This window comes from Vidua chalybeata, chromosome 3 (genome assembly GCF_026979565.1).
Source record: "Vidua chalybeata isolate OUT-0048 chromosome 3, bVidCha1 merged haplotype, whole genome shotgun sequence".
Taxonomy (NCBI): Eukaryota; Metazoa; Chordata; class Aves; order Passeriformes; family Viduidae; genus Vidua; species Vidua chalybeata.
Window position 1 is genome coordinate 32,662,190 of NC_071532.1, and position 23,677 is coordinate 32,685,866.

General features: G+C 55.9%; 2 protein-coding genes across 5 annotated transcripts in view; both read right to left on the reverse strand.

The window, feature by feature from the left end:
- Positions 1–1,844: 1,844 nt before the first annotated feature.
- Positions 1,845–14,763, reverse strand: SRF (serum response factor). Its single transcript, XM_053938664.1, has 7 exons — positions 14,266–14,763; positions 12,630–12,896; positions 7,345–7,603; positions 5,094–5,213; positions 4,192–4,383; positions 3,584–3,660; positions 1,845–3,322 (listed from the first exon to the last, which is right to left on the reverse strand). Exons 1-7 carry the CDS (start codon positions 14,704–14,706, stop codon positions 3,227–3,229), a joined length of 1,452 nt encoding a protein of 483 aa, XP_053794639.1. The 5' UTR covers positions 14,707–14,763; the 3' UTR covers positions 1,845–3,226.
- A 5,575-nt stretch (positions 14,764–20,338) lies between these two features.
- Positions 20,339–23,677, reverse strand: part of PTK7 (protein tyrosine kinase 7 (inactive)) — a 41,709-nt gene continuing 38,370 nt past the window's right edge. For all 4 annotated transcript variants that reach the window (XM_053937691.1, XM_053937689.1, XM_053937690.1 and 1 more), the window contains exons 15-20: positions 22,918–23,073; positions 22,503–22,735; positions 21,874–21,954; positions 21,642–21,793; positions 21,389–21,567; positions 20,339–21,179 (exon numbers count right to left, since the gene is read on the reverse strand). In XM_053937691.1, the coding sequence (XP_053793666.1) occupies positions 21,019–21,179; positions 21,389–21,567; positions 21,642–21,793; positions 21,874–21,954; positions 22,503–22,735; positions 22,918–23,073 (962 nt within the window). In that variant the 3' untranslated portion in view covers positions 20,339–21,018. The remainder of the gene's footprint in view (positions 21,180–21,388; positions 21,568–21,641; positions 21,794–21,873; positions 21,955–22,502; positions 22,736–22,917; positions 23,074–23,677) is intronic.

Consider the following 23,677-nt stretch of genomic DNA (forward strand, 5'->3'; position numbering starts at 1 on the left):
TTGAATAATCCCTTATCATTCCCATAGCAGTTTTCTGCAGGGAATTTAAGCCTCCCTGTTCCTCCCTATTAACACCCATGAATTAGAACAATTATTTTTCAAAATTCCTCGTTCTTCCTCATTGCTAGTTTTTACTTCTCTTGACTGACACCATGCCCTATTCACCAGGAAGATTGTTCCAGAGCTTTCAGGAAAGAGCCCTCACAGCTCTTCTGTCAGGCACTGGCCCTCTCTGGCCCATACATTAGGCTGAGACTCCAGAGGCTAAGTCCAAGTGGTCAGGAATAACCTGTGCAGGAGGCAGTAGGAATAGAAACTTTTGCAAAGAGCCCCTTTTTGCCACATCATGCTCAGATAGCTCCCCATCCTCCTCAGAACACAAGCAGGTGCAGGAATCTGCCCCTGATCCCCATTTGTTGGCCCTAAGGTGTGCGTCATCCCCTCCCACAAAGCATGGTCAAGACCCCAAATCTGTGCACAAAATGATAACATTTATTGAAAGAGTAAATTTTTTTTTAATACAAAAGAAAGCTCTGTACATAGTACTGTGATTACTTCCACATCCTTCCAGAAACACAACCCTGGAAACTGGAGGGAAAAAAAAATAATCCCACACACACTTATGCGTACACACACACACACACGCGCACACACACACCCCTCAAACCAGTAAAATGAACTAAAAATGTCACCACACAATAAATGCCATTTCATCCCTGATACACAAGTGTTCTTACAAGTCTGCACTTAAATAAAATACACCATTAGCGTTTAACCAGCAGTTGCCTCTGGGGAGCCAGGGAGGGGATGCAGTTACACACCCTGTAGCAGCAGGGGCTCTCCTGCCATTCTGGCCCAACAGCTCTGCTCCATAGTGCCAGCAGAAGCAAAGCAGAGCAAAGCCAGGCCACAGTGATGTGCTGGGGCAAAGGACAATGCAAACTCTGATCCCACACTTCTCCCTGGATGAACTCCTAGGTACCTACGTGGTTTTGGAAGCATCACGGAACAGTTTTCCTACACCGAGCCATGGGACATGGCTCAACACTCCCACATGCTCTGAGCTGCAGGGTTTGCATCACTCTTAGAGCAAGAATTCTAACTGGAGGCAGCATGCAAGATCACCCTCACCAGATGGGCCACTCCACACAAGCCCTTCCCAGGCTGCTGACAGATCAAGCACTGAAAGGCTCTTCTGGGAATTCTTTGCACAGGGAGCTTGGAGGAGACCTGTCCCCATCTGTGCGCTGCAGAATGGCTGTAGAGGGTGAAGTACAGCCCAGACTGTCACCCAGGAGTTCAGGACATGCTGCCTGCACAGCAAGCAGGGAGAACAGGGATTAGCCACTGCTGGTCATTCACCACAGGGAGGAGTGGGGACACCCATATCCCTTAGGCAGTCACAGACAGCACTGCTCCGTGCCAAGAGCAGTGACAGTGACAGAACAGCTCTAGGTCCTTGGACCAGAAGCGAACAGGGCAGTAATCGGAAAACCCAGCCCACCTCTGGCTCCTGAGCACACTGCAAACTGCCTGCTTCTGAGGAATGGGTTTACCACTTCCAGAGACCAACCACTGCTAGTCTTCACTTGCCTTCTGCCCATTAAGCCCAAAATTATGGGTATGAAGTCCTCGTTACAGGTAGGTAGGAAACAAGCATCCCACTCGGTTCAGCTTGATCCCCGGCACATGCTGGTGGATGGAGAGTGCAGCTTAAACGCTAATGCTGAGGGAACATGTCCAAGGTTACAATACAAACTCAAAAGCAAGGCCCCTTTCCTGCCTCCATGCCCGCCCACCCACCCCTCTCCCATCCCCCTGGTACAAACCCCATTAAAACTGTACAGGAGCCAAACTTTTATTCCTTAAAGAATTACATAAATACTGAGTTTAACACTTAGAAAAATAAAGTAATTTTCTTTTTTTTCTTTTTTTTTTTTTTTCTCTCCAAGGCTTGTCTTTAACTTAAAAAAAAAAAAAAAAAAAGAGTTACAGTAGCTGCTTCTTCTCCTAAGGATTCAGCAGCTTCTCTCACTTGCTCACTCTCCCTCCAGGGACAGGGCTAGGTAGCAGAGCCATTCACAGCAATTCCCATGCAGGACCAAGCATGCCCCAGCCCTTCTCCCCCAGCCTTACTGAGCCTGTACAGGCATCACAGCTGCTCCCCCACAGCCCAGGATGGCCCGCAGGTCACCCTAGTGCTCAGAGGAAGAGCCTGCCACCTGCCCAGCAGCTCAGTGCGCCATGGGCTCTTCCCTTTGACATTTGAGTTGTTTCTCCACCTTGCATCAGACACAGAAATTTAGAAAGCGCTGGCTGGAGCTGCAGGGGGATGTAGGAAAGACCCAGCCACGTTCCCCTGGGTGTATGGAGTCCAGAAGCAGTGCGAGGGCTGAGAGTGTGGGGCTGAGCCAAGCACAGGGCCCCTGAGGAGCTCTCCAGGGCATCTTTGTGTTCCTGGGCATCTATCTCACCACCTCACCTGTGCAAGGGCAGCCACTGGGGCAGGGCCAGTCAGGCTGAGAGTCTGCCAGGCAGCCCAGCGAGGAGGCACTGAGGGCAGAGGGCTCACTGTAGTGCATACAAGGAGGACAGGGCCACTTGCCACCGGCTGTGCCCTGCCCTCCGGGGAGAGGGTATGCAGGCCCAGAGATGCACATGCAAGCTGGCCCCTCTCTCCTGTCCAGAGCCCTGGGTGAGTTGCTGCGGCCAGGACCTGTCACCCCCACAAAGGCACATTGCTGAGGCCAGCAGCACAGCCACAACCCACTCTGCTCCAAGCTGCACCTGCACGATGATCCGGGTCTAAGCTGAGCCCCATGCAGAGTAAATACTCATGGGCAAGGTGACTCAGAGCACCCAGCAGGAACCAGAGCCTCCAGCTGGGAATGGCCTGCAGTATTTATTTACAGGGCAGAGCAATCCTCCCCTTAAAAGACAAATTTCTTTGGCTGGCGTGAGACAAGCACAGCTATTGCAGCATCCAAATGCCCCAAGCCCTGCACGGCCCCAGCATGGCTCCACCCCGGGTGGGTCCTGCAGCCCCACGCGCATGCCTGTGTGTGTGGGGGTGGGTGAGTGCGTGTGTGTGTGTGTGCATGTGTGGATGAAGGAAACGTGAAAAGGCAACAATAAATAACTGGTGCAGTCTGTACGAGAAGGAGTTGCTGCCAGCCCTGACACTGGCATGACAAGCCAGAAACAGAAGGCCGGCAGCAGAGGCCTCTCAGTCACTCTTGACGCTGTGTGAGGTGTCCAAGTTGACCACCTGCAGCTCCGTCAGGCTGCTGCCACTGCTGCTCTGCTGCCCGATGACAGCCATCTAGAGAGAGAAGGGAGGAGGAACCACTGGGGGACAGCACGCCCTGAGACCATGTGTGCCACCAGCCAGGGGGCACTGTCCTTCCCGGGCACTGGTCCAAGGAGGACAACACTCCCTCACCCAAAGGTGGGTAGTGCAGAGCACATTCCCAGAGCTGAGGACTGATCCTACCCAGCCAGGTCTGCCCAGACACAGAAAGGATGTGCAGGCAAAAGAGCAAGAATAAGCCCTGAACATTTGCAAGTACTACTCTGTGCCTACCTGGTGAAGCTGGACAGCTGAGACAGGGATCTGAACCGTGCCTGATGGGGCTGTCAGGAACACTTGGGGGACACCACCTGCCACAGAGAGAAGCACAAATGACACTGTCCCTTAAGAAGTGCTCCCCCATGGATCCTTTCTTTGAGCTCTGTGGAGCTACTCAAGGACAAAGCTGCCTATTTGCACACATGGAGACACTCCAGAAGAAAGCCACATGCAAGAGTTTTCCAAATGCTGGGAGAAGCAGGCACAAGGCCTCAATCCAAGTCTTGCCCACGTGTCTTCATGCTACTTTGCCCCCTCAGGCAAGCACATATCCTCTCCAGAGCCTCCTGGCTCCCTGTGCTGCCTGCCCCACATGCTGCCCATCCCAGAAACCCTCACCCTCCTTTTTACCCATCAACAGCTCATGCAATCCTTTGCACAACAGAATGGCAAGACCTAAAAACACACATCGAGCATCACCCTTGCCAGGCCTTTGTGCGGCCACCAGGACTGCTGGGAAGAAAAACCTTTGTGATTAACATGCAGCATAAATACACGCGGGATGGGAAAAACCAGGATGTCAGTGCACTCTCAGGGAGCACTGACCTGGACAGCTGCCTTACCCTGATCCTGGACCTGGCCGTGGGACACCTGCATCGCTGAGGGCGCCTGTGGGAAAGCGTTGAGCACCGCGAGCCCGCCGTCAGCCAGGCCGGAGGTGGGCGCGTACATCACCGCGTGCGGGCTGGGGTACATCATGTGGCCGCCCACGGTGGTTGGCACAGACGACGTCATGATGGTTGCTGGGAGGGTCACTGCCACCGGGACAGACCACACGTGAGCAAACAAAAGGAGCCTGCCACACTCACCTGCCTGCTCAGCACCCCCCACTCCAGGCATGCTGTGCTGAAGCACGGTGCACAGAGATACCCATCTCTTCCAAGCTCTCGGGCAATCAAGCCGGAGAGCTCAAACCTCTCCTTTCATGAGTACGAAGGGGCAGGAAAACACGGTAGCCAAACATCCCAGGACTAAATTCAACCTGTTATCTCAATTCCCCAATTAATAGAGCTGTTGAATTAGATTCAGCCTGCATCCAGGCACCTGAACTCAGATTTTGCTGACAAAGAGGTGTCTTCTGCACGCACAGTAAAAGTCCCAAGCAGATGTGAGCCGATGCCTTGTGCTAGAGGCAATGCTGGCTCACTAAGAAACCCCCTGAGAACTCAGCAACCTGTTCCCAGCTCCATGCTGCAAGTGCAGATACACATGATGTATCTGAAGAGAGCAGATGATGTATCTGGAGAGGCTCTGAAATGCCCTGTAAGGTGCCCTACGCTCAGCGTAGGATACAGTGTACCACAGGACCTGACAACAGGGATGATTAGGCCTCAGAAACTGTCAGAAAGCCTTGGATAGAGCTGGCCTGAAGAAGGAAACTGGCCAGGGAGCAGGCATGAGGCCTGTTGGTGTGGGTTGTTTTCAGCAGTGGTTAGGAAGGCAGACAGAAGGTGGTTACCAATACCTGTTCCGCTGGAAGAGGTCTGGGTAAGGTCAGTGCTGCTGTCACTAGAGGGAGACGTTTGCTGCGGTGCCTGGTGCACCTGGATTGCCTGGACTGGAACCTGCTGAGCCATGGTACCACCTGGGGAGAGAGAGGAGCCTGTCAGCCTGCGGCTCCACAGGGATACAGGCACTCTGGGCCACGTGTAAGCCCCGCAGTCCTGTGGCTGCACACAACTCCACAGCACCGCTCTGTGCTGCACTGGGGGAGGCTATACAGAAGCAGTGTGTGGCAGAAAGCAGAGACCAAAACCTGCTCTTTCCTGGCACATGGGCCAAGAAGGGGTTAACTGGCCTACAAAGCTCCAAGAGTGAAAAAAAGGCCACAACAGCTTTTGCCCAACTCCCAGCCGTGGTTTAAGAACATCCGGGATCCTCCTTGCCATTCCTGGTTCCACCAAGACACAGAACAGATGTTGGGAGGAGACGGCCCAGCCTTTCCTCCCCAGAGGGGAGCCAGTTCTGCAAGGATCACCTTGCTGCACTGAGTGGAACACAAGAGCCCAAATGCCCACACCAGCTGGGCTTTGCTGCCTTCACACTCTGGAGTCCAGCTCCCTCCTCCACAGGGCACTCAGGGTGCAGCTCTCACCCCTCTTGTGACCTTAAGGACATCACAGTGCCCTACAGAGGGATTAGAGAACAGCCGGTCTCAAGGTGTGCATCCCAAAGGTGCCGGCCACACAGCCTCTGTCCCAGACCACTCTCTGTAAAGCACTTCAGATCCAGAAACACAGCTCGGCACAGAAAGGTCTCCTAAGGCTGAGGTCTTGCCTGCAGAGGGAAGAGCAAGGGATGCCAGAGAGCAATAATCACTGGCCAGCTTTCTCAGACTGGGTATTTCCCCACACATCACACCCCAGAGACACACATCACTTATTCTCCTCCTCCAGATCACAAGGGAAATTCAGCTCCCTTGAATGGGAGCCTGCTGTCAGCCCAGGCCCCCAGGAGCCTTAAGCATTCCAAGAAAGCACAGGAATTGCCAGAGTCATGGACTTAGGCACAAACAAGCAGGACACCAGAAATACTGTGTCTCTCAGCGCTGGTCCTCAGATGATGGATGCCACCTCAAAGGAGAGCCCTGCCCTACTCTGAAACTCCATCCAGGAACATGTCCAGCCCAAGAACAAACAACTGGAGAGCCTTAACTCAGAACAAGAAGAAATTCCTACAAAGGACAGTGCACACAAGGTAGCAGAGCAGCACCATTACTCTGCTCTGGGTCTCCCCTAACCCATCCTCTGCACTGTGGTTCAGTGGCTGACTGCAGATACAAACACAGAAGCAAGGGCAGCTGCTCATGGCTAAATGCCAGCAGTCAATAAACAACCACTGGGCACCTCAGGCCCTGTGCTATCCCTCCATCAGTTCTAGCAGCACAGTTCATCTTCAGCACAGCTGCACTAGGGACCTGCCTCTACTGCCTTTGTTAGCCACAGGCCAAGCCCTGGGGCATGAGACTGAAAATCTGCTGCTTCCCTTGGTCTGCATCCGCCAGGATGCTGCTCCTGCTTATGTAAAGCATTTTCTGCCCTGTCTTCCCATCTCTCCTCAGCAGCCACAGCCAGGGTTCCCTGTGCTCTGCCTCCTCTGTGCTCCCACAGTGAGGGGCCAGCTCTGTGGCCAGGCCTAGGACCCCACAGACATCTCCATCCCCCCATCTCTAGCAAGAGGAGGAGAAGCGAGTGCTGACCTGTCAGCGACACAATATGCCCTCCAGCTCTGGCAGGGAAGTGGAAGACTGTCTGTTGTGCCTGCTGCAGCTGTCCAGCTGTACCTGTGACCAGCTGGCCCTGCTGGCTGGAAAGAGCCAGGGAGTGCGGCTGTAACTGAGTGAGAGGAATGGTAGGGGTCCCTGCAGAAAGGGAAGCACCTGCCAAAAGGAGGGAGAAAGAAAGGCTTTGTCACCACCAGCTCTTTTCACTCCCTCCAGGCTTCTCGGTGCTGCCCTGGGGTCCCAGCTCAGTTCCCTGCCACCTCCCAAAAGCAGGGCCAGCTGGTAGGACTCTAAAGAAACAGTCACTACAAGACCTTTCTCCAGCCACTGGCCTGGCTGGGTTTGAGCACGGAATCACAGCCGGGCTCACCTTACAGAAGCAACCACTGTGCTTCCCTTCTGCCACTAGGTCTCCTCTCCCCTGGAGAGAACAGCAACACACTCCAGGTGCAGGCATGGATGGACGCAGTCCTCAGTCCCTAAAGGCACTGACCTGACATGAGGGTGAAGCCAGTGGGTATCGGCATGAGGCCCCCAGACGTCACTGCACTGGCTCCAGTAGTCTTCAGCACTGTCCCGTTGGCACTGGTGACGGCATTGGGGCTGATGCTGGCAGACACTGGCGCCAGGTAATTAGTGATGGGGAATGACGGGCCACTGCTGACCTGCATGGAGGTCGAGGTGGTCGGGGCTGTCTGGATGGACGTTGTTCCCGGCAGGTTGGTGACAGTGAATGCGGGTTTCAGGGCGTCCTGCAAAAGGAGAGATTGTGATAGCTTGGACCAGCCCATGAGACATCTGCCCATGAGACCAAACCAGGCTCTGTAGGTTGCATCATCTCCTTGCCAAACCATACCCCTCACAGCCTGCTGCCAGCACATGGAGCAGAGCCAGGGGAGCAGGGAAGAGCTGCTTGCACAAACATGAGGAGAGCTGAAGAGAGCTCCACATAAACTTTGGATGCTGGCCCAGGGCCACAGAGGTCCCCTGAGAGCCTTCCCTACAACACACTAGGGGACAAAGCAACCGTTCCACTCCCCACGAGTCCCCAAAATGTCTATGAAGAGAATAGCCTCTTTTTGGCACACACCAGGCAAAAGCAGCCCTTGCAGGGACAAATATAAAGGCATAAAGTCTCCTGTCAGAAACACACACCACTTCCCTTAAGGCAGGAACACACGACCAAGAACAAGCTGAAAACTGGCTCTTAAAAGCAGCTGTACACTGGAAGTGACAGGGGAGAGGTGACTAAAGGCAAACCTGGACCTGGACTAAAGGCCCAAACCCAGCCCTGACAGCAGCTTTGGCAGACCCTGAGGAATGCCTCCACACACCTCCTGAAGCAGAGGCCAGGAGAATCTGACTGTCGGAAGCACCTACCTGCCAATCCACTGGCAGGAGATGGGCATGAGGCAAATGCTTCCAAAGGACCCCACGTGTTCACTACAGCCAGCACAGCCCTGCAAGCAGCGTCAGAGCTCCGCGCCTGTCCGAGGACAGCATCGCCGGAGGAGCTGAGCACCAGGAAAAGGGCTCTGTGCTGGGCCAACACTGGCCTGAGAGGCTGGCATCCCAGGTGTGGAAACAAGGGAGGAACGTGCGTGCCAAGCTGCAGTAACACTTTCGTTTCCACAGCCACAAAGCATGTGGCTGGATGTGCCTTGGATCTCCAGGAACCAACCAGGCCCAGCATGACTCCTGCTGCCTCTGGTAGTCACACATCACCTAACTTCCCTCCATCCCCCAAACCCCCTTTGGAATACCCAGGGTGCCCATGACTCCTCTCCTACCCATCTGGCCAAGAGCACACTGGGAATGCACTGCTTCACCCGGGCCCATGTCACAGACCACAGGCGACCTGCTGTCCCCATGCCCTGACATAGCTGCCAGCAGGCCTGGGAAGAGTTAAGGCTGCCACACTCCCACCCCTCCCACTGCAGCTGGTGGGCCCAGCTCTCCCACGTGCTAAGCCTTGTTCCCAGCTTGTCAAGCTGCCAGGAGCAAGGAATTCACAGCTCAACGAACAGCTAAAAAAGGGAAGGCAGCCCATTTTGGACAGGGGGATCCAATCCCAGGCACTCACTCGTGCCCCAGGGCCCAGGGAGGGAGGAGAGCAACACCCCTCTGCCTTGGCACCGCAGTCCCTGAAGTCCAAATTAGCAGAGGCACGTGATAACAGAGCAAAGCCCAGCAGAGGCACTTTCCATTAGCTCAGCCACAAACTCCTGCCATCCCACATGGGACATGGGAGGCTGTGGGTGCCCTCCCCACGTGGGTGACAGGGCAGAGCTCTCCCCAACCCACTAGGGAGCCAGAGCAGAGTTGGGCAGGACAGGCGCTGCTCCCAGTTGGAAAAGCCAGAGTTCCTCATGCCCAGCTATAGCTCTAGAGTAGTATACCCATGAGATATAACCCCCAACCAGCCAGGGCACTTAGCACCCAGTCACACTCCATACTCCCAGGCTTGGAGAATGCATCCCAGACAGTTCACAGCACTCTACTCAGGGAGATTCTCATGGCTCCCTAGAAGCACAAGGGCAAATCTCAGCACAAAACAAAGGTGCTTGGGAAAGATGCTGTGGCAACAGACTTGAATCATGCACAGCCCACCTCTGCCCTCCCTATTCTGACCCTGTTGAGACTCAGATTCCTGCCATTTTATTGTGCTTCTCTTGGGCTGCAGCAACAGCTCCCAGTACAGAAAGAGAGCTGGGAGAGACTTTGGGATTGAACACCCATTGCCATCTCCTCATGAGTATCTGGGATGCCCCAGTGATCCCCTGGGCACCTTGGCTCTTCCCAGCACCCTGCAAAGCCCAGACCATATGCATGAGGCAAGTCACAGGTCACTTCAGCAGACATCACCCAAGGGGCCATGGACAGCAGCCCTGAAAGCTCTTCCCTTCCTGATCCAGCTGCACATCCATTCGAGCTCAGTGCAAACCTCAGTGTCTGCAGAAGTAGCACACAGCAGAGGTGCAGCACAGCAGCAGGTGTCTGCCCAGACCCTCACCACTGTTTTGCAGCATGAGTGGGTCACAGCGCACAGACCAGGCCAGCTGATGCCCATCCTGGACCACAGCAGGGTCTTGGGGACAGAAACGATCCCACTCCACAGCTTTTAGGGACTGCCTGAGGCAATGCTGTTCAGCATGGCCCAGACCCCCTAGACAGAATTATTATACAGGTGTAGCAGGACAACAGGCCTCAGAGATATGGGGAATCCCAGTCTGGTTTCCAACACCTAGTCTGTGTTCCAGATGTGGCAAAAAGTCCCACATTTTCCCATTCCAGAGAGATGACCAGATCAGGGCTACTCCCATGCTCTCACCCCAACCTAGAGCCTCTGAGCTCCTTCCAAAATATCTTTTCCCACACAAGCATACCCAGGAGACTGCATGCAGGCAGATGATGGAAGAGGTATCATCATGAGGATACAGCTACTGTCTCAAAAGTACAGCAAGCCCCAATCCCAGCACCACAGCAGGGTGTTTGGGTCTGGCACAGCAGGAGGATTTCAGAGCTGCTGCCAGTGTAGCACAGAGGAATAACCAGCAGGTTGCTGACTGCAGGTGACAGCCCAGCTGAGTTGTTCTCCCCACTTTGCTGCAGCACTGAACACAAGCAGGTTTTGTCCATACAGAGATCTGGGAAGCAGAGATCACACAAGAAGGCCAAGGAGTCTTTTGGAGCATCCCATGTGGCAGGACCTGACAGTCCAGGCATCAAATCTCCTGCCACCTCTCCTCCAGTGAGGCACCTGTAACCCAGCCTTGTGCACCACCCACCCTTCAGCAAGCACCAGCCACCCAGCATGGCCCATCCACAGGCTCCTTTCATCCTTAGAAGACTTCTTGGTCTATCTGAATTGAGCTGGTCTCTGCCCAACCACCACCAGGCTTCCAGGCCTGCAGAAGGCACAACAGGACAGCCCTTGTCCCCAGCCCCAGGGCTTGCCATGACAGGAACTCTCAGCCAGCCAGGGGTGGATTTAGTAAGAATGTCAAACAGAAGACAGGGCCATAGGGCTCCTCCAGCCTCTCATCAAATGCTGGCTGTGGCCACAAAGCATTAGCACTGGGATGGAGCCTTCAGGGTTGCATCAGACAGTGAGAATAGAGAAGTTGTGTTAAGAAGGTCTCTGCAGAGTAACTGCACCCCAAGGGCACAGTTCCCTTGGGGCCAACTAGCAGTACTTCCAGGAAGAGTGCAAAGGGATATGATGTGGTCAAGTCTCATGCCAAGGACAGGTAATTTGTCTCATTACAAAATGCCCACAGGACTTGCCTTTCATCCAGGAGAAGCCCAGGAGGCACAAGTCCTTACAGACACAGGCTGCACAAGGGAGAGATTGCTGGTATTAGAAGGCTTCTTTGCCTGCTGGATAGGGCTGGCACAGCTTACACTAGCAACCAGGGAAGACATGACAGACTGGAACAGCCAGGACTGTTGCTGGGATCCCATCAGCAGGAGCCATTCTCAAGGACTGTTAAAGGCTACAGCACAGAGACTCCAGCCACACTTTGGCCCACCACAGCTCCTCTGCCTGCAGGGATCTCTGGGGCTGCTGATGTTTCTCAGGGCTCAGCAGCAATAAGCCTTTGCTTGGTGCAGCACTGCACACATGTGGAGAAGTAGACATTGCAGAATAGGGGGTACCCAGCAGCACCGTGACCAGAACTGTTGTGCTGTCATAAAAGCAGGCAGCTGAATACCCCAGCAGCCCCAGACATGTTGGGCCTATCTCAGGGCTGCACTCGCTACCCTTGCAATTACAGCAGAAGTCTCCAGGTTCTGTCTGCTTAATATCTAGAGGCTACTGCACAGCAACAATGATGCAGCTTGAGCATAGACAGCTGGAGAGCTCCTATGACAAGGCCAATGAAAGAACACTTTTGCAGCAAGCCTGGTACCTATGACACCAGCACAGGTACAGCAGGGCTGTTCTAATTCCCAGCACCCAGCAGACCTGCACACAGGCCTGGGAAGCTGTGGCAGAGTCCCACATTCAGCAGGGCATCCCAGTCTTGCACCACAAACTTTCCTGCCTCCCATCTCCAAGCACCTATGGATCTGAGCACCCGCCTGCAAAGGAAGTGGCAGGGATGTGGGACACAGCTCTGAGGAACAGTGCCAGGGAGTGCAGGGACAAGACGGGCCCCTTACAGCGGAAAAGCTGACTCTGCCCAACTGTGCACCCACAGCCAGGCCACCCTGGGCAAAAGGCCACAAGTAACATGGGCAGGCAGGGGCCAGTGTCTGCAGGGACAACAGGGAGGGAGCAGAAATGGTCTGTCCAGCCAAATGTTTCCATTCCCCATGTCCTCCCTGCCCCCTTCCAAAACAGCACCAAAGCAAGAGACAGCTGCAGCTTATAAGGAATGTGAGGGGCCCTGCCAGGGACTCTGGCGAGGGAAACCAGGCCTTATAAGGCCATGGAGGCAGAATCAAATTTTTATCAATGAGTGTGAGAGCATGGAGACGCCTGGGGAGAGATAACAGTGTTGAAAGCTGGCCAGGGGGGTGGGCTGGGCCAGTGGGGAGCCACGCTGCAAGGGCCAGGACCAGGATACCTGCCACCCACTTCCCTCTCTCTTTCAATCACTGCAACTATCAGCCAAGGAGCCAACCAGTGCCGAGATGACATGACACAAGCTTGCTGCAGTTGCAGCAAAAGGGGACTCATCCTCAGCTCCCAGCGCTGCTATTTAAAGAGGGCTGGGGATGATCAGGGCTCCCAGCACAGCCCACGCCTCCCTGGGTGCCCAGGAACATTACCTTGGTCTCCCCGCTGCTGTCCGACTCGGACACCTGGTAGGTGAGGTCCGTCTCCTCAAAACCAGTGGCACTCATGCGCTGGTCAGTGGTGGGGTCCGAGCGTGGGGGCGAGTCCGGGGAATTGAGGCATGTTTGGATCAACGCCTTCCCCGTCTCGCTGGTGATCATAGGCTGCAGCTTCCGTGTGGCAAACGTGTACACATGGCCCGTCTCACTGGCCACCAACAGCAGGACTTGGGTGCCAGTTAGCGTGGAGAGCTCATAGGCCTGCCAGCAACACAAGGGAAGAAAAGGGAGTCACAGGTGACAGGGACAACACACATTGCAGAACAAGAGTCCCTGCATGTCCCCACGTTCCCACAATGGCTTTTTTTCTCTTCACACCAGCTTCAGCTCCCTGCCACCCCAGAGGAGCTGTGGCCTCTAAAACCAACTGGCTCCCTACAGGCTGAACTGCCCCATGCTGTGTTTCCATCCCCTTTAGCACAGCCCTAGGGGATGTGCCTGCCAAGAGGCCATGGATAGAGTGCTCCCCTCAGTACAGTAGTCTAATAACAGAGACACAGGATTGTCTCCATTCTGGAAATCCCACTGGCTTCTCCAGGCATGTCTGGATACCTCCCTCACCTCACCTCTCAGTGATGTTACTCGGCACACATCTCTGCTACCTCAGTCCCCTCACCAACACTCCATCCAGGCTCCGACCCAGATTCCCCTCTCAGGCTCCAGAACTCTGAGCACAGCTGCACCCAAGCACCCCTGCAGTGAGGCCACCATGCCCCAGGTGAAGAATACCTGTGGACTAGGAAGTGCACTCTTCATATGCCATCACTGCACACTCAATGGTCTCACACAAGCTCCTACAGACAGGACGGCCTCATTCCACATCCCGTACCTCCAGGATGTGCCCAGCAGTACCTCACACCCATTCCCACCTTCCCAGGGTGCATGATGCCCAACTGAGCTACGATGCAGCACTACCCAGTTGTTCAGAAGATGCTATGAGCATCAACAGGGATGCAGATCCGCCAGCAGCATCCAAAATCCCCGAAGTTTCTAGTCTGTCTTTGCACAGATTAGAGCCACGGAACCAGAAACCACGCATAGCACTCTGGACCGGCCAAGACGTGGCGTTGGTGCCTTCCGTGGCCGAAGCAGGCGGTCCTGGGACAGGACAGGGGGGCAGGGCAGGACAGTCCAGCTGTGCCACCAAACACTCGGTGTTTTGGTGGTGGCTTACAGCGAGGGGCCCCGAGGGCACCGATCAGCTCTGGCCCGAGGCTGGACGCTGCTCCGGGATGCCCCCCCCCGCCCCCGGACACATCACATGCCTGGGGACCGCCAAGCAAACCGGCATCCCCCGGCCCCGGGGGCTCCCGCTCCCGGCCGCCCAGCTCCCTGCCCGCAGCTCCGCCGGGGGCTCCCGCGCTGCCCCCCGGAAGGGGCTGGTGCCGAGCCGCCTCCCTGGTCCCGCCCGCGGGACGGGGAAGCCGCCGCCGTTTCCGGGCACAGCCCGCTGGCCTGCTCGGCGCTGGGACCGGGCCGGGACTCCACGGACAGGTGGGTGCCGGCCGACATCCCCGCCCGGACCGGGCCGGACCGCCCCCCCGCACCGGCCGGAGTCGCGGGGCCGCACCTTCTTCATGATGCCGGTCTTCCTCTTGCTGAAGGTGGTGTAGCGCCGCAGCTTGTTGTCGATGAACTCCATCTTGATCTTCACCCGGCCCCGCGTCTTCTTCCCAGGCTTGGCGCCGCTCACGGCCCCGCCGCCCCCGCCGCCGCTGTAGGCGGCCGCCGCCGCCGCTCCTGCCGCGGGCCCCGCCGCCGCTGCCGCCGCCGCCTCGGCCAGGCCACGCTTCACGCCGCGCCGCTCGCCGCCCAGCTCCTCCTCCTCGGCCGACTCCGAGTCGCCCTCGCTGCCGCTATACAGCGCCTCCCGCTTTAGGCAGCCCCCGGGCGCCCCCGCCGCCGCCCCGCCGCCGTTCGCCCCACGCGGCACCGGCGACCGGCCCAGCCCCGAGCCGCGGGCCAGCGCGGCGGCAGCGCCGTTCCCGGCCCCGGCCTGGCTCGGCAACATCGCGGCGGCGAGCGCGGGTCGGGTCGGGCCGGGTCAGGCCGGCCCCGCCATGTCCCCGCCGCGCTCCGCGCTCACGGCCCCGCTCCGCCGCCGCCCCCGCCGCGCCGCACCGCCCCCATATAAAGCGATACAATGTTGCCTTTTATGGCGAAGGCGCTCCTTATATGGGGCGAGACGGCGCCCCGTCGGGAGGCGCCACCCCATTGGCTGGCGGCCGCCGAGCACCGGCGCCCATTGGCTGCCGGTTGGCGTTTGATTTGCATACGGTCGGACCGCGCTCGCGTCACTCCCGGGTTGGAACACGCAGGGCGGCTCTTAAAGGGACAGCGCGGCCGGCCCGGGGAGCGGGGCGCTCGGCCCGGGGCTGCGGCGGGTTGGGGCCGGGACTCACCGCGGGCTGCGAACGAGCTGGGACACCCCCGCTGCCAGCCCTGCCTCGGGCCCCCTTTCCACCGCCAGCTCCGGGCACTCGGGTCCTCGTAGGGGACACACCACGTGGCTCAAAGATTGCGTGCCTCGCCATCCTCAGGATCCGGCCAGGAGCGGCTCCGCGCCACCGCACCTGACTCCCAGCGATGCCACCAGCTGTTGCTCCAGGCAACTCCGCACCCCGGCTGTTGTCACAGCCTGCAAGGGACAACGTGCAGTCCATTTGTCTCCGGTGGCTGCAGAGGCACCGAGAGGGTGTGGGGGACACGTGGGTGGTCAGGGGCGTGCAGGGCACGGGACTGAAGCAGATATGTCCGAAACACACATTGCTGAGGCACAGGCTGATCACTGCCTAGCAGAAAAAAGATGTCCCATTTAACAGGATGGGCCACAGATACCTTCAAACCCGCAGGGGGTGAGGCTGGGGTTCTGTACCACGGCCATCCACGGGTGGGACAGAGCACCTGTACAGGTGGGAAGGGGCTGGTCTCACCCTGGCTCATGCCCACCCTGGCTCTGCACATCAGATGGCTCGGAGCATTTTGGCACAAGTCACATCCTCTGTGCAGGTGTGACCCAGGACCTACCGAGCAGAGGGACAGCCCACACAGAACAACCGTGTGCAAGGCAGACTGCGCATGGTTCAGCAAAGGTGTGAGAGGGACAGCACAGCCCCAGAGCTCCAAGCTGTGAGGGCAGACAGAGAATTCTTAGTTGAGAAAAAGGGGTCTCCCACACCCTGTCCTACAAACAGGAAATGCAACCCAGGGCAAGACCCCACCTCCGGCAGCAGCAGGCCTGCCACAGACTGACCCATTTTGTCTCCTGAGCACCCCATGGAGGGTTCTGCAGCTCACACAAGCCCTTGCCATATCTGCCTCATCACTCAGAGGACACACACGCTCAGCACCAGCCCTCACAGCTGTCCCCCACAGCCCAGGGCCAACCTCCTAGAGAGCAAGGGAGTAACTGCAAACCCGAACACCCCCCTCACTGCCACCACCGCCTCCCCCTCCTCCCGCCAGCCATGCTCCTCCAGTGAGCACACATGCCATTTATAGCTCCCAGCAGGGCTGCTGGAGCTCACATGCCTCCCATCACATGCCCTGGCCACCCTCCCTTCAAGCTGAGCACAAGCTACACCTGGCACAGGTGAGACCGAGGCCTCGCCATGTCCTGCCAGGCTGAGAAAGGGTCAGCAGGACCCTCAGCCTGGCTGGGGTCACCAGTTAAGCTGGGAACAATGAGCACAAGGACCTGATAGCCACAGCCAGGGTGGTCTGCCTGCTTAGCACGAGTCTGCAGTCGCTGCAGGTAGCAGGATTTGGTTTTCTCTTGCTCATGGAACAGCTACACACACCTTTCCTCCTTCTCTTCCCTGGGCCTTCCAATTGCAAGGCCTTTTGCTCCCCAAGCTGCAAGAGTGTCTACACAGGCAAAAGGTGAGACCTGGCTCGTTCTAGGCTGGCTCATCCCTTCTGCTCCAGTCCTTTCCTTCCCAAGCCTCATCCTGTGGATGCTTTCCAAGATGCCTGTCCTTGTGCTCTGAATAGGCCCAGAGCCTCAGCCTACCCTGGCTTCCCAGGATGCCAATCTCTCACCAAGGTTGTCAGACCCACCCTGGAGAGCCAAGCCCTGTCCCCAAGCCACCATCACCCACAGGACACAAGTTTACCAGCAGGTCCTCCCTTAACCAAACCAGCAGCCACTGACAACTGGAAGCAGCTTAAGGCAAGTTTTCAGCCTTCAGGGATTTTCTCATTTACAATCCCCGCATCATAAAATTCCCATTTCTAGCCCTGTTCTTACACAGCTTTAGGATACAGCGCTTGATACTATACCTTAAAAGTCTCTTACCTGATTTCCCCCAAAGTTCCATCCAGACAAGCTGCCTGACAGCTCCACGGAGCATGGACCCTGCTGCCAGCATGACTCCAGCCCTCTACCTCCCCTATTCAATCCTCCTCTAGGCCATTGCAACAAATGCTTCTTCACACTTTTCCAGCTCTTCATCCATATTGCAGCTGGGTGCTGAGGTTGTGATGGTTTCCATCCTGTTCCTCATCTTCCTGCTATTGATACTCCAGCTGCTTTTTCTGACTGCTGCTGAATACAGTTAGCTGCTCTTTATTTTTTAATAGCTGGATCTCTTCTATGAGCAGTAAAACTAGAACAGAGGTACTGTTGCACATTTGCACATGCAAAACTAGGTTATGTTTGTTTTGTTTTGTTTTGTTTTGTTCAACAGACAGGTGCAGGAATGGGGCTGCTCCCTGAGGGGTGACCCCATGTCCTCATGAACAGATATAAACCCACAGTACCTGAGCAGAGCAGCAATGGGTATTGGCATCAGGAGCCATCCACAGAGCAAGCCATAGACTAAATCCAGCATCCACTTGGTTGTGAGACAGAGCCAAAATCCTGACTGGATAATAAGGCTACCACACATGCCTAGAAGACAGGGCTAGAGGCAAGGCCAAAACAGGAGCACCTACAAGCTTGCTTAAACAAACCTGAAAACACAGGCTTGAGCTTAAATGCAGCTCAGGAGTGTGGGGAAGTCCCAGGTGAGGCTGCTCAGGACAATTAAGACAATTAGTTTCCACACAAGTGCCTGACAAAGCTGCAGAAGAGCCACAGGGCAGCAGAGGAAATCAGAGCAAACCAAAAAGCCCTTCCTCAAGCTGCACAGCACTCATAGTCCAGGGATGCTCAAAGGATGTAGCGGTGCAGGGGGAATTTGGATTACTTCAGGGCAAGAGGGAACATCAGGGACTGCCAGAAATGTCTGTTTTGGATGTCTTTATGCTTTAGGGAGTTCTTCATTGGGACTAACACACATCTGCTTGCTGTTCTCTTACACCATTCAGTAAATGTTCCATTTTGGTCACAGCTGGTGGCTCTCTAGGTGGACCTGTGCTCTGATGGAGCCATGTGGTTCTTTCTGGCCCTGGATACCACACATGGTCTTCTGTAAGGTGTTCCTTCAGTTTGGGCTGAGGCAATTGGATCCCACCTCTTGTCAATCGCCCACATGCTTTCATTCTCCTTCAGGGGCTCTGATTCCCTGCTCTGCTCTACCGCCTTTAGCTGGGACTGTATTTGCTCAGCTTGCTGTTTCCAATTACTTTGACCAACATCTCTTCCCCTCCCCAAATTTTTTCATGACATCACTCCCAAAAATACACAATCCCAACCCCCATCATTCTGTACTCTTTGGGTCTGGAGTTTGTCCTAGCTCTGGTGACTTTCCATTTGGGTGCTTCCCTGTAGTCACCAGGTCTTGACTGCATGGCAAACAGGCGGTGGAGCCTCCAGGATGTGTTGGGATAAAGCAGAGCCCCCAATCCTGACGCTGCTCGCAGAACCAATTCCCTGCAGCCATGGTATACCCTCTCACCACACGAGATGCCTGCATGCATAGAGCTGGCAGAACAAGGGTGGTACCCCCAAGATCCTTGGTATCTCTGGTCTTTAGCCATGGCAGAGCTGAGATTCTGTTTGGCTAGGCCACCACAAGTGGCCTGGCTGCAGGAATCAGCCCAGAGTGTAGTGTTCCTACCTGGAAGGAAGGACAGCAGACAGGAAAGTCCACAGGAATGGAATGGATGTGAGAAGTGGAACAAAAGGACATCAAACAACAACAAATTCATGAGACAGGTCACTTGCAAGTTGGAGAGCACATAAGCAGCAGTGCCACAACACTCACACACTTCAGAAGGGTTGCACACACACTGGGAGGGACTGAGGGAGCAACAAGAGGGACATGAGGCTGCAAGGGGTAGAAGGAAAGGCACATCCTGATCCCTCTGTCCCCAACAGGTCTGCCCGGCATGCACAGTGCCACCAGTCCCACACTGTGGCCAGGCCCTCTGGTCATGGAAGCAGCCAGGGGTCAGGGTGGCAGTCACCCGCTGCCAAGCCTATTACACCAGGGAGCACCAGGACCAATGAACCAGACCTGGTTGTCCTCCTCTAGAGAGGGGCCCAAAACCCAGCCATTGCCACAGTGTAGCTTGCCAAGAACCTTGGCTTGGGGAGAGTCCATATCTCCCACCTGCAAGTGTTGGAAAAGGGACAAACACCTTTGATAACTGGCAGAGCAACTGCCAGCAAAGTTGCCTGCACCCAGTTTCCAAGCCTAGACCAAATCTGAGCTCAGAGACAGCTCACATATTCCAAGAAATGACCACTTTTCCCCCTCCAGCATCTCCATAACCTCTTCAGGTAGCAGAGATGAGAAGAGGATCCTGGACATTTCTGGTCCATCCTTGATTAAAGCAGAGCCAACTACACTGGGTAGTTCAGGACTTCTCTGGTCCAGGATTGGGTATCTGATGATGATAGAGATGCCACAGCTTCTCTGGGACTCATATCTTTATTACCCTTGAAGGGAAGCATTTCCCTTAATACCCAAAATGAATGTCCCTTGTGCAGCTCATGACCTCTGCCTCCAGTTCAGCCCCATCAGGCCTCCTGCAAAAGCTCATATCTGTCTATATAACCGCCCAACACAGGGCTGTGCAGCCAAGTGAAATTGCTGCTCCCAGTGCTTCACTCTGGCTTCAAGGGACAAACCCAGGCTGGCCTGGCTCATGTTCATGCTGTGGGGATTGGGGCTTCCTGTACACCATGTGCACACCTTTCCTCTCCCAAGAAGAGACTGCCAGGACCCTGCCATTGTTCTGGGCCATTAGCACAAAGGAGAGAGCTGCAGACCACATGTAACAGGAGGATATTCCCCAGGGTCCCCATCCAAGCCTGGCCCTGATAGCATCCTGCAAGAAGCAGCAGCTGAAATCTCCTGTACAAAACCACAACCCAGTGTGGGCTGTGAAGCTGCCCCAGGCCACAGAGGTGGGTGCACAAACACAATCAATACCTGAAGTGGATATCAACATATCCATGAGTGGTTGTTTGCTTGGAGTCTTGAGAGGGACATTTTCTCTTGAGATAAGTCCCTCTTGGAGAGCAACTCATGACTGCCCAGAGAGACAGTAAGTGCTGAGGGAAAGTGCTTCCTCAGGGCACACAGGGCTGGGAACAGCATCTCAGATTCACCTGAGAAGGGGGCAAAGGAGTTAAACACAGCAGATAGATGCCTGAGGAATGAGCCTCAAACCCTTCCCAGGAGCCATGTGGAGGAAAACCACTATCTGACAGCAGTATTTTACACAGACAAAAACAAAAAAAAACAAAACAAAACAAAAAAAAAGCGCCTTCTTTATTGAGAGCAGCACATAAAAACCCAACAAAACCCAACCCTTCTTGGCTGCGGTACCCTCCACTCAAGCAAACAAACTAACCCACTCTAGGCTGCATTCCAGTAACAGAAATACTATGGTAGGGAGGAGTCAGCGCTCTGGAAGAGGGAGACAGGGGGCTCTGCCCAGAGTCTTAATTCCAAAAAGGCACAGGGTAACTGGGAAAGGTAGTGAGCTCCTTCATATGCCAGGCACTTTGTGCTCCTGTTGGCTGGCCTGTCCCCATGGGGAAGGGGAAGGCAGGCATGCCTAGCACAGATGGACGGAGAGAGAGCCGGGCCAGGCCGGCAGAGATGGATGTGGTGAGCAGGGACGCCCAAGCTCTCGCCGTGGGAGGGGCAGCTGCACTCCATCCACACCAGCAGCCTAAGGGCACCGGGCTGAGCAGGCAGGGGGCAGGAGGCAGCAAAGGCTGTCTTTTGGGACCCACTGGGGAGGGGGCTGGGGCTGGGGTACACTGGCTTGTGCTTTGAGTCCAGCAGCTGCTGATGCTGAGCTGCTCGCTGGCGCATTGGGGTCGGGCTCAGCAAGGGGGGCTGTGGGAGTGCCAGGGGCTCCCCAGGCACATACAGACCCCTGTCCACCTCGCCACATCCTTTACCAGCAAGGGCTGGGGTGCTCAGGCTTTGCTGTCAGCTGGGCTGTCCCCAAGGGTGGTGACAAGCTCACTGAAGGAGGGCCGGTCCTTAGGGCTGGGGGCCCAGCAGCGCTGCATCAGCTTGGCCAGGCGGGAGGGGCAGCCCTCGGGGTGCGGGAGCTTCGTCTTTCCTGACTGCAGACCTGGCATGAAAGAAAAGTCCAAAGGGCCATTGGCAAAAGGTGTGATCCTCTCTGGGAGATGCAAGGAGAGCAGCAGTTCTCCATGCAGGCTGGGGAACTCAGCCTCCCCAGCAAGACCAGCACTGTCATACAGCCTGTCTGGCCCCCTTTACCACATGAAAAGCAAGTAGGCTACAATCCCAGGGACCAGTACAAGGTACTCCACATACCTGCTAAGACCTCATCATCTGCCAGTGGAGTGTAGGGCATCTCCCCATGCGTGAAGACCTCCCACATGAGCACCCCAAAGGACCACACATCCGACTTAGTGGAGAACTCATCTTCCAGCACAGCCTCAGGTGGCATCCAGCGTAGTGGGATCCAGGCCTGGCGGAAATGGTAGTATTCGCTGCGGGCAGGACAGGCAGGCAGTGAGACTGGTGCCATTTCATCCCCTCCCACTCCCCTGTCAGGCTCCCTGACCTGTTGTACACGTCCTTGCTGAGGCTCAGGGACGAGACCTTGACCTGCCGCTGGGCACTGACCAGGCAATTCCTGGCTGCCAAATCCCGGTGCACGAACCTGCCATTGGAGAGGTGCTCCATGCCCAGGGCCACCTGTGTGCAGAGAGATACCTGACCCCAGAGAGCTGTCAGCACTGGCTGCCCTCCTTAGGGTCCCCAGCCCCACAGCACTTCCAAAGCTGCATGGTCACCTTATGTTTGGTAGTGAGTGGCTGTGGCTTCAGAGACTCATCTTTGCTCTTGGAGATTCTCAGAAACTGCTTCAGGTCCCCCTGGGAAACAGACAGCAATTCAGAGTCAGCACCTTTACATACTGACAAGGCTCACTGGTCCCTGCAGTGCCTGGATGTGGCAGGCCCACAGATCCTCATCTCCTGATCCATGGTTCCTGCCTGTCCTCCTGGTCCCTGCCTTGTAGGGCAAGCCAGTATCTTGTTTTTGGGCTAAGATTAGGGCAAGTAGGCCTGAAATCTCCAGATTTTTTATGCCCCAAATTTATTTCTCTCCTACAAAGTCCAGACTCCTCACAGCCCTTAGCATTCACAGCCATTCTGCAGCATGGAGTCCCACAGCTTTAGCTTATATAGCCGAGTCCAGGACATAAACCAGAAATTAGGAGATTTTAGAGGAGAGTGTCACTTCCAGGTCTTGCAAGAGACTCCCATTCCCCTTGAAACTCCTCCAGAGGCTGGAAACAGCAGTAAGCTCAGTCTGGTCTCCTCACACCTTGGCTGCCCTGTGCTGCCAGCCTCTTGCCACACTCGCAGGCTCCACAGCCACTGCTGCCATGTCCCTGCTCTACTGCTGGCAGGGCCCTTACCAGGTCTACGTACTCCAGGACCATGTAGTGTGGCTCTGCCTCACGGCACAGCCCCAGCAGCCGCACCACGTTGGCATGGTTCAGCTTCCCAAACATCTCTGCCTCCCGCCGGAAGTCCAGCTGCAGCTGCTCATCCCTCGTCTGCAGGCTCTTCACCAGCACCAGCGCTTCACCTTCACCATCTTCTGTGCCTTTGGCCTTGGCCAGGAACACCTCACCAAACTCCCCCCTGCCTGGAAGTGTAGACAAGCACACGGGAAGGCAGCGTGCATTAGGACAGCAGGTGTGCTTGACATTCCAGGGGCTGCAGAGCCCTCTGTACCCAGCACATCCTGTTTTCTGGCTGGGACATGCTGGGGTTTCAGCCACAGGTTTCCTGCTGGAGTGGGGACAAGGCCAGGGTGGCCCAGCATACCCAGGGTTGTGATTGTCTGCAGGTTGGAACGTGGAAAGTGCATCTTGTCAGTAGCGCTGTGGCGCTTGCTAGCCCCAGAGCTGCTGCCCAGGTTGGTCAAGGCCACTTCTTCCTGAATCTCTGCTGTCATCTGCCCATTCTGCAGCAAAGCACCGCCTGCGAGGGAAGCACAAACAGCTTCAGCATCCTGTCAGGCCACACAGTGAAAGTTATGCTGGGGCTCAACCCCTCCTGGGGCTCTGACACTCAAGCACTCCAGCCCCAGGCAGCAGAGAGGCCTGGCCTCAGTTTTTGCCCCATCTCTGGCAGCCCAGCAGCCACCTTTGAAATCAGATGCTGAGCAATGGCTTTGGTCCCAGAGCCAGCCAGCCCCATCTGGCCTTGTCCATCCCACTCAGTCATCCCCAAGCAGTGGCTACATCCAAACTACCATCGACAAAACTCTGCAGGACAGCAGCAGGAGATGGGACGGGTGAGGCAGAGGTGGAGCAGATGGACACTGCTCACTATAACCACAGTCTCTTGATACCCAAGAGACTTTCAAGTCTGACATCAGCTGCTGCAGTCTGATGTCCCTGCTCCTTACTCACTTCCCAGCAAGCCTTGGGAATGTCCTTGGAAGTGCTGAACCTGTAAGACCAGACCAGTCTGGATTTTAACTGGCTGGGTTAAAGCAGTGCTAGGAAGCAATGTCCTTGCAATCAGCCCCAGCAAGCTTTCTTCAAAGGAACTTCACTAGAAATTTCTCTAGCACAAACAC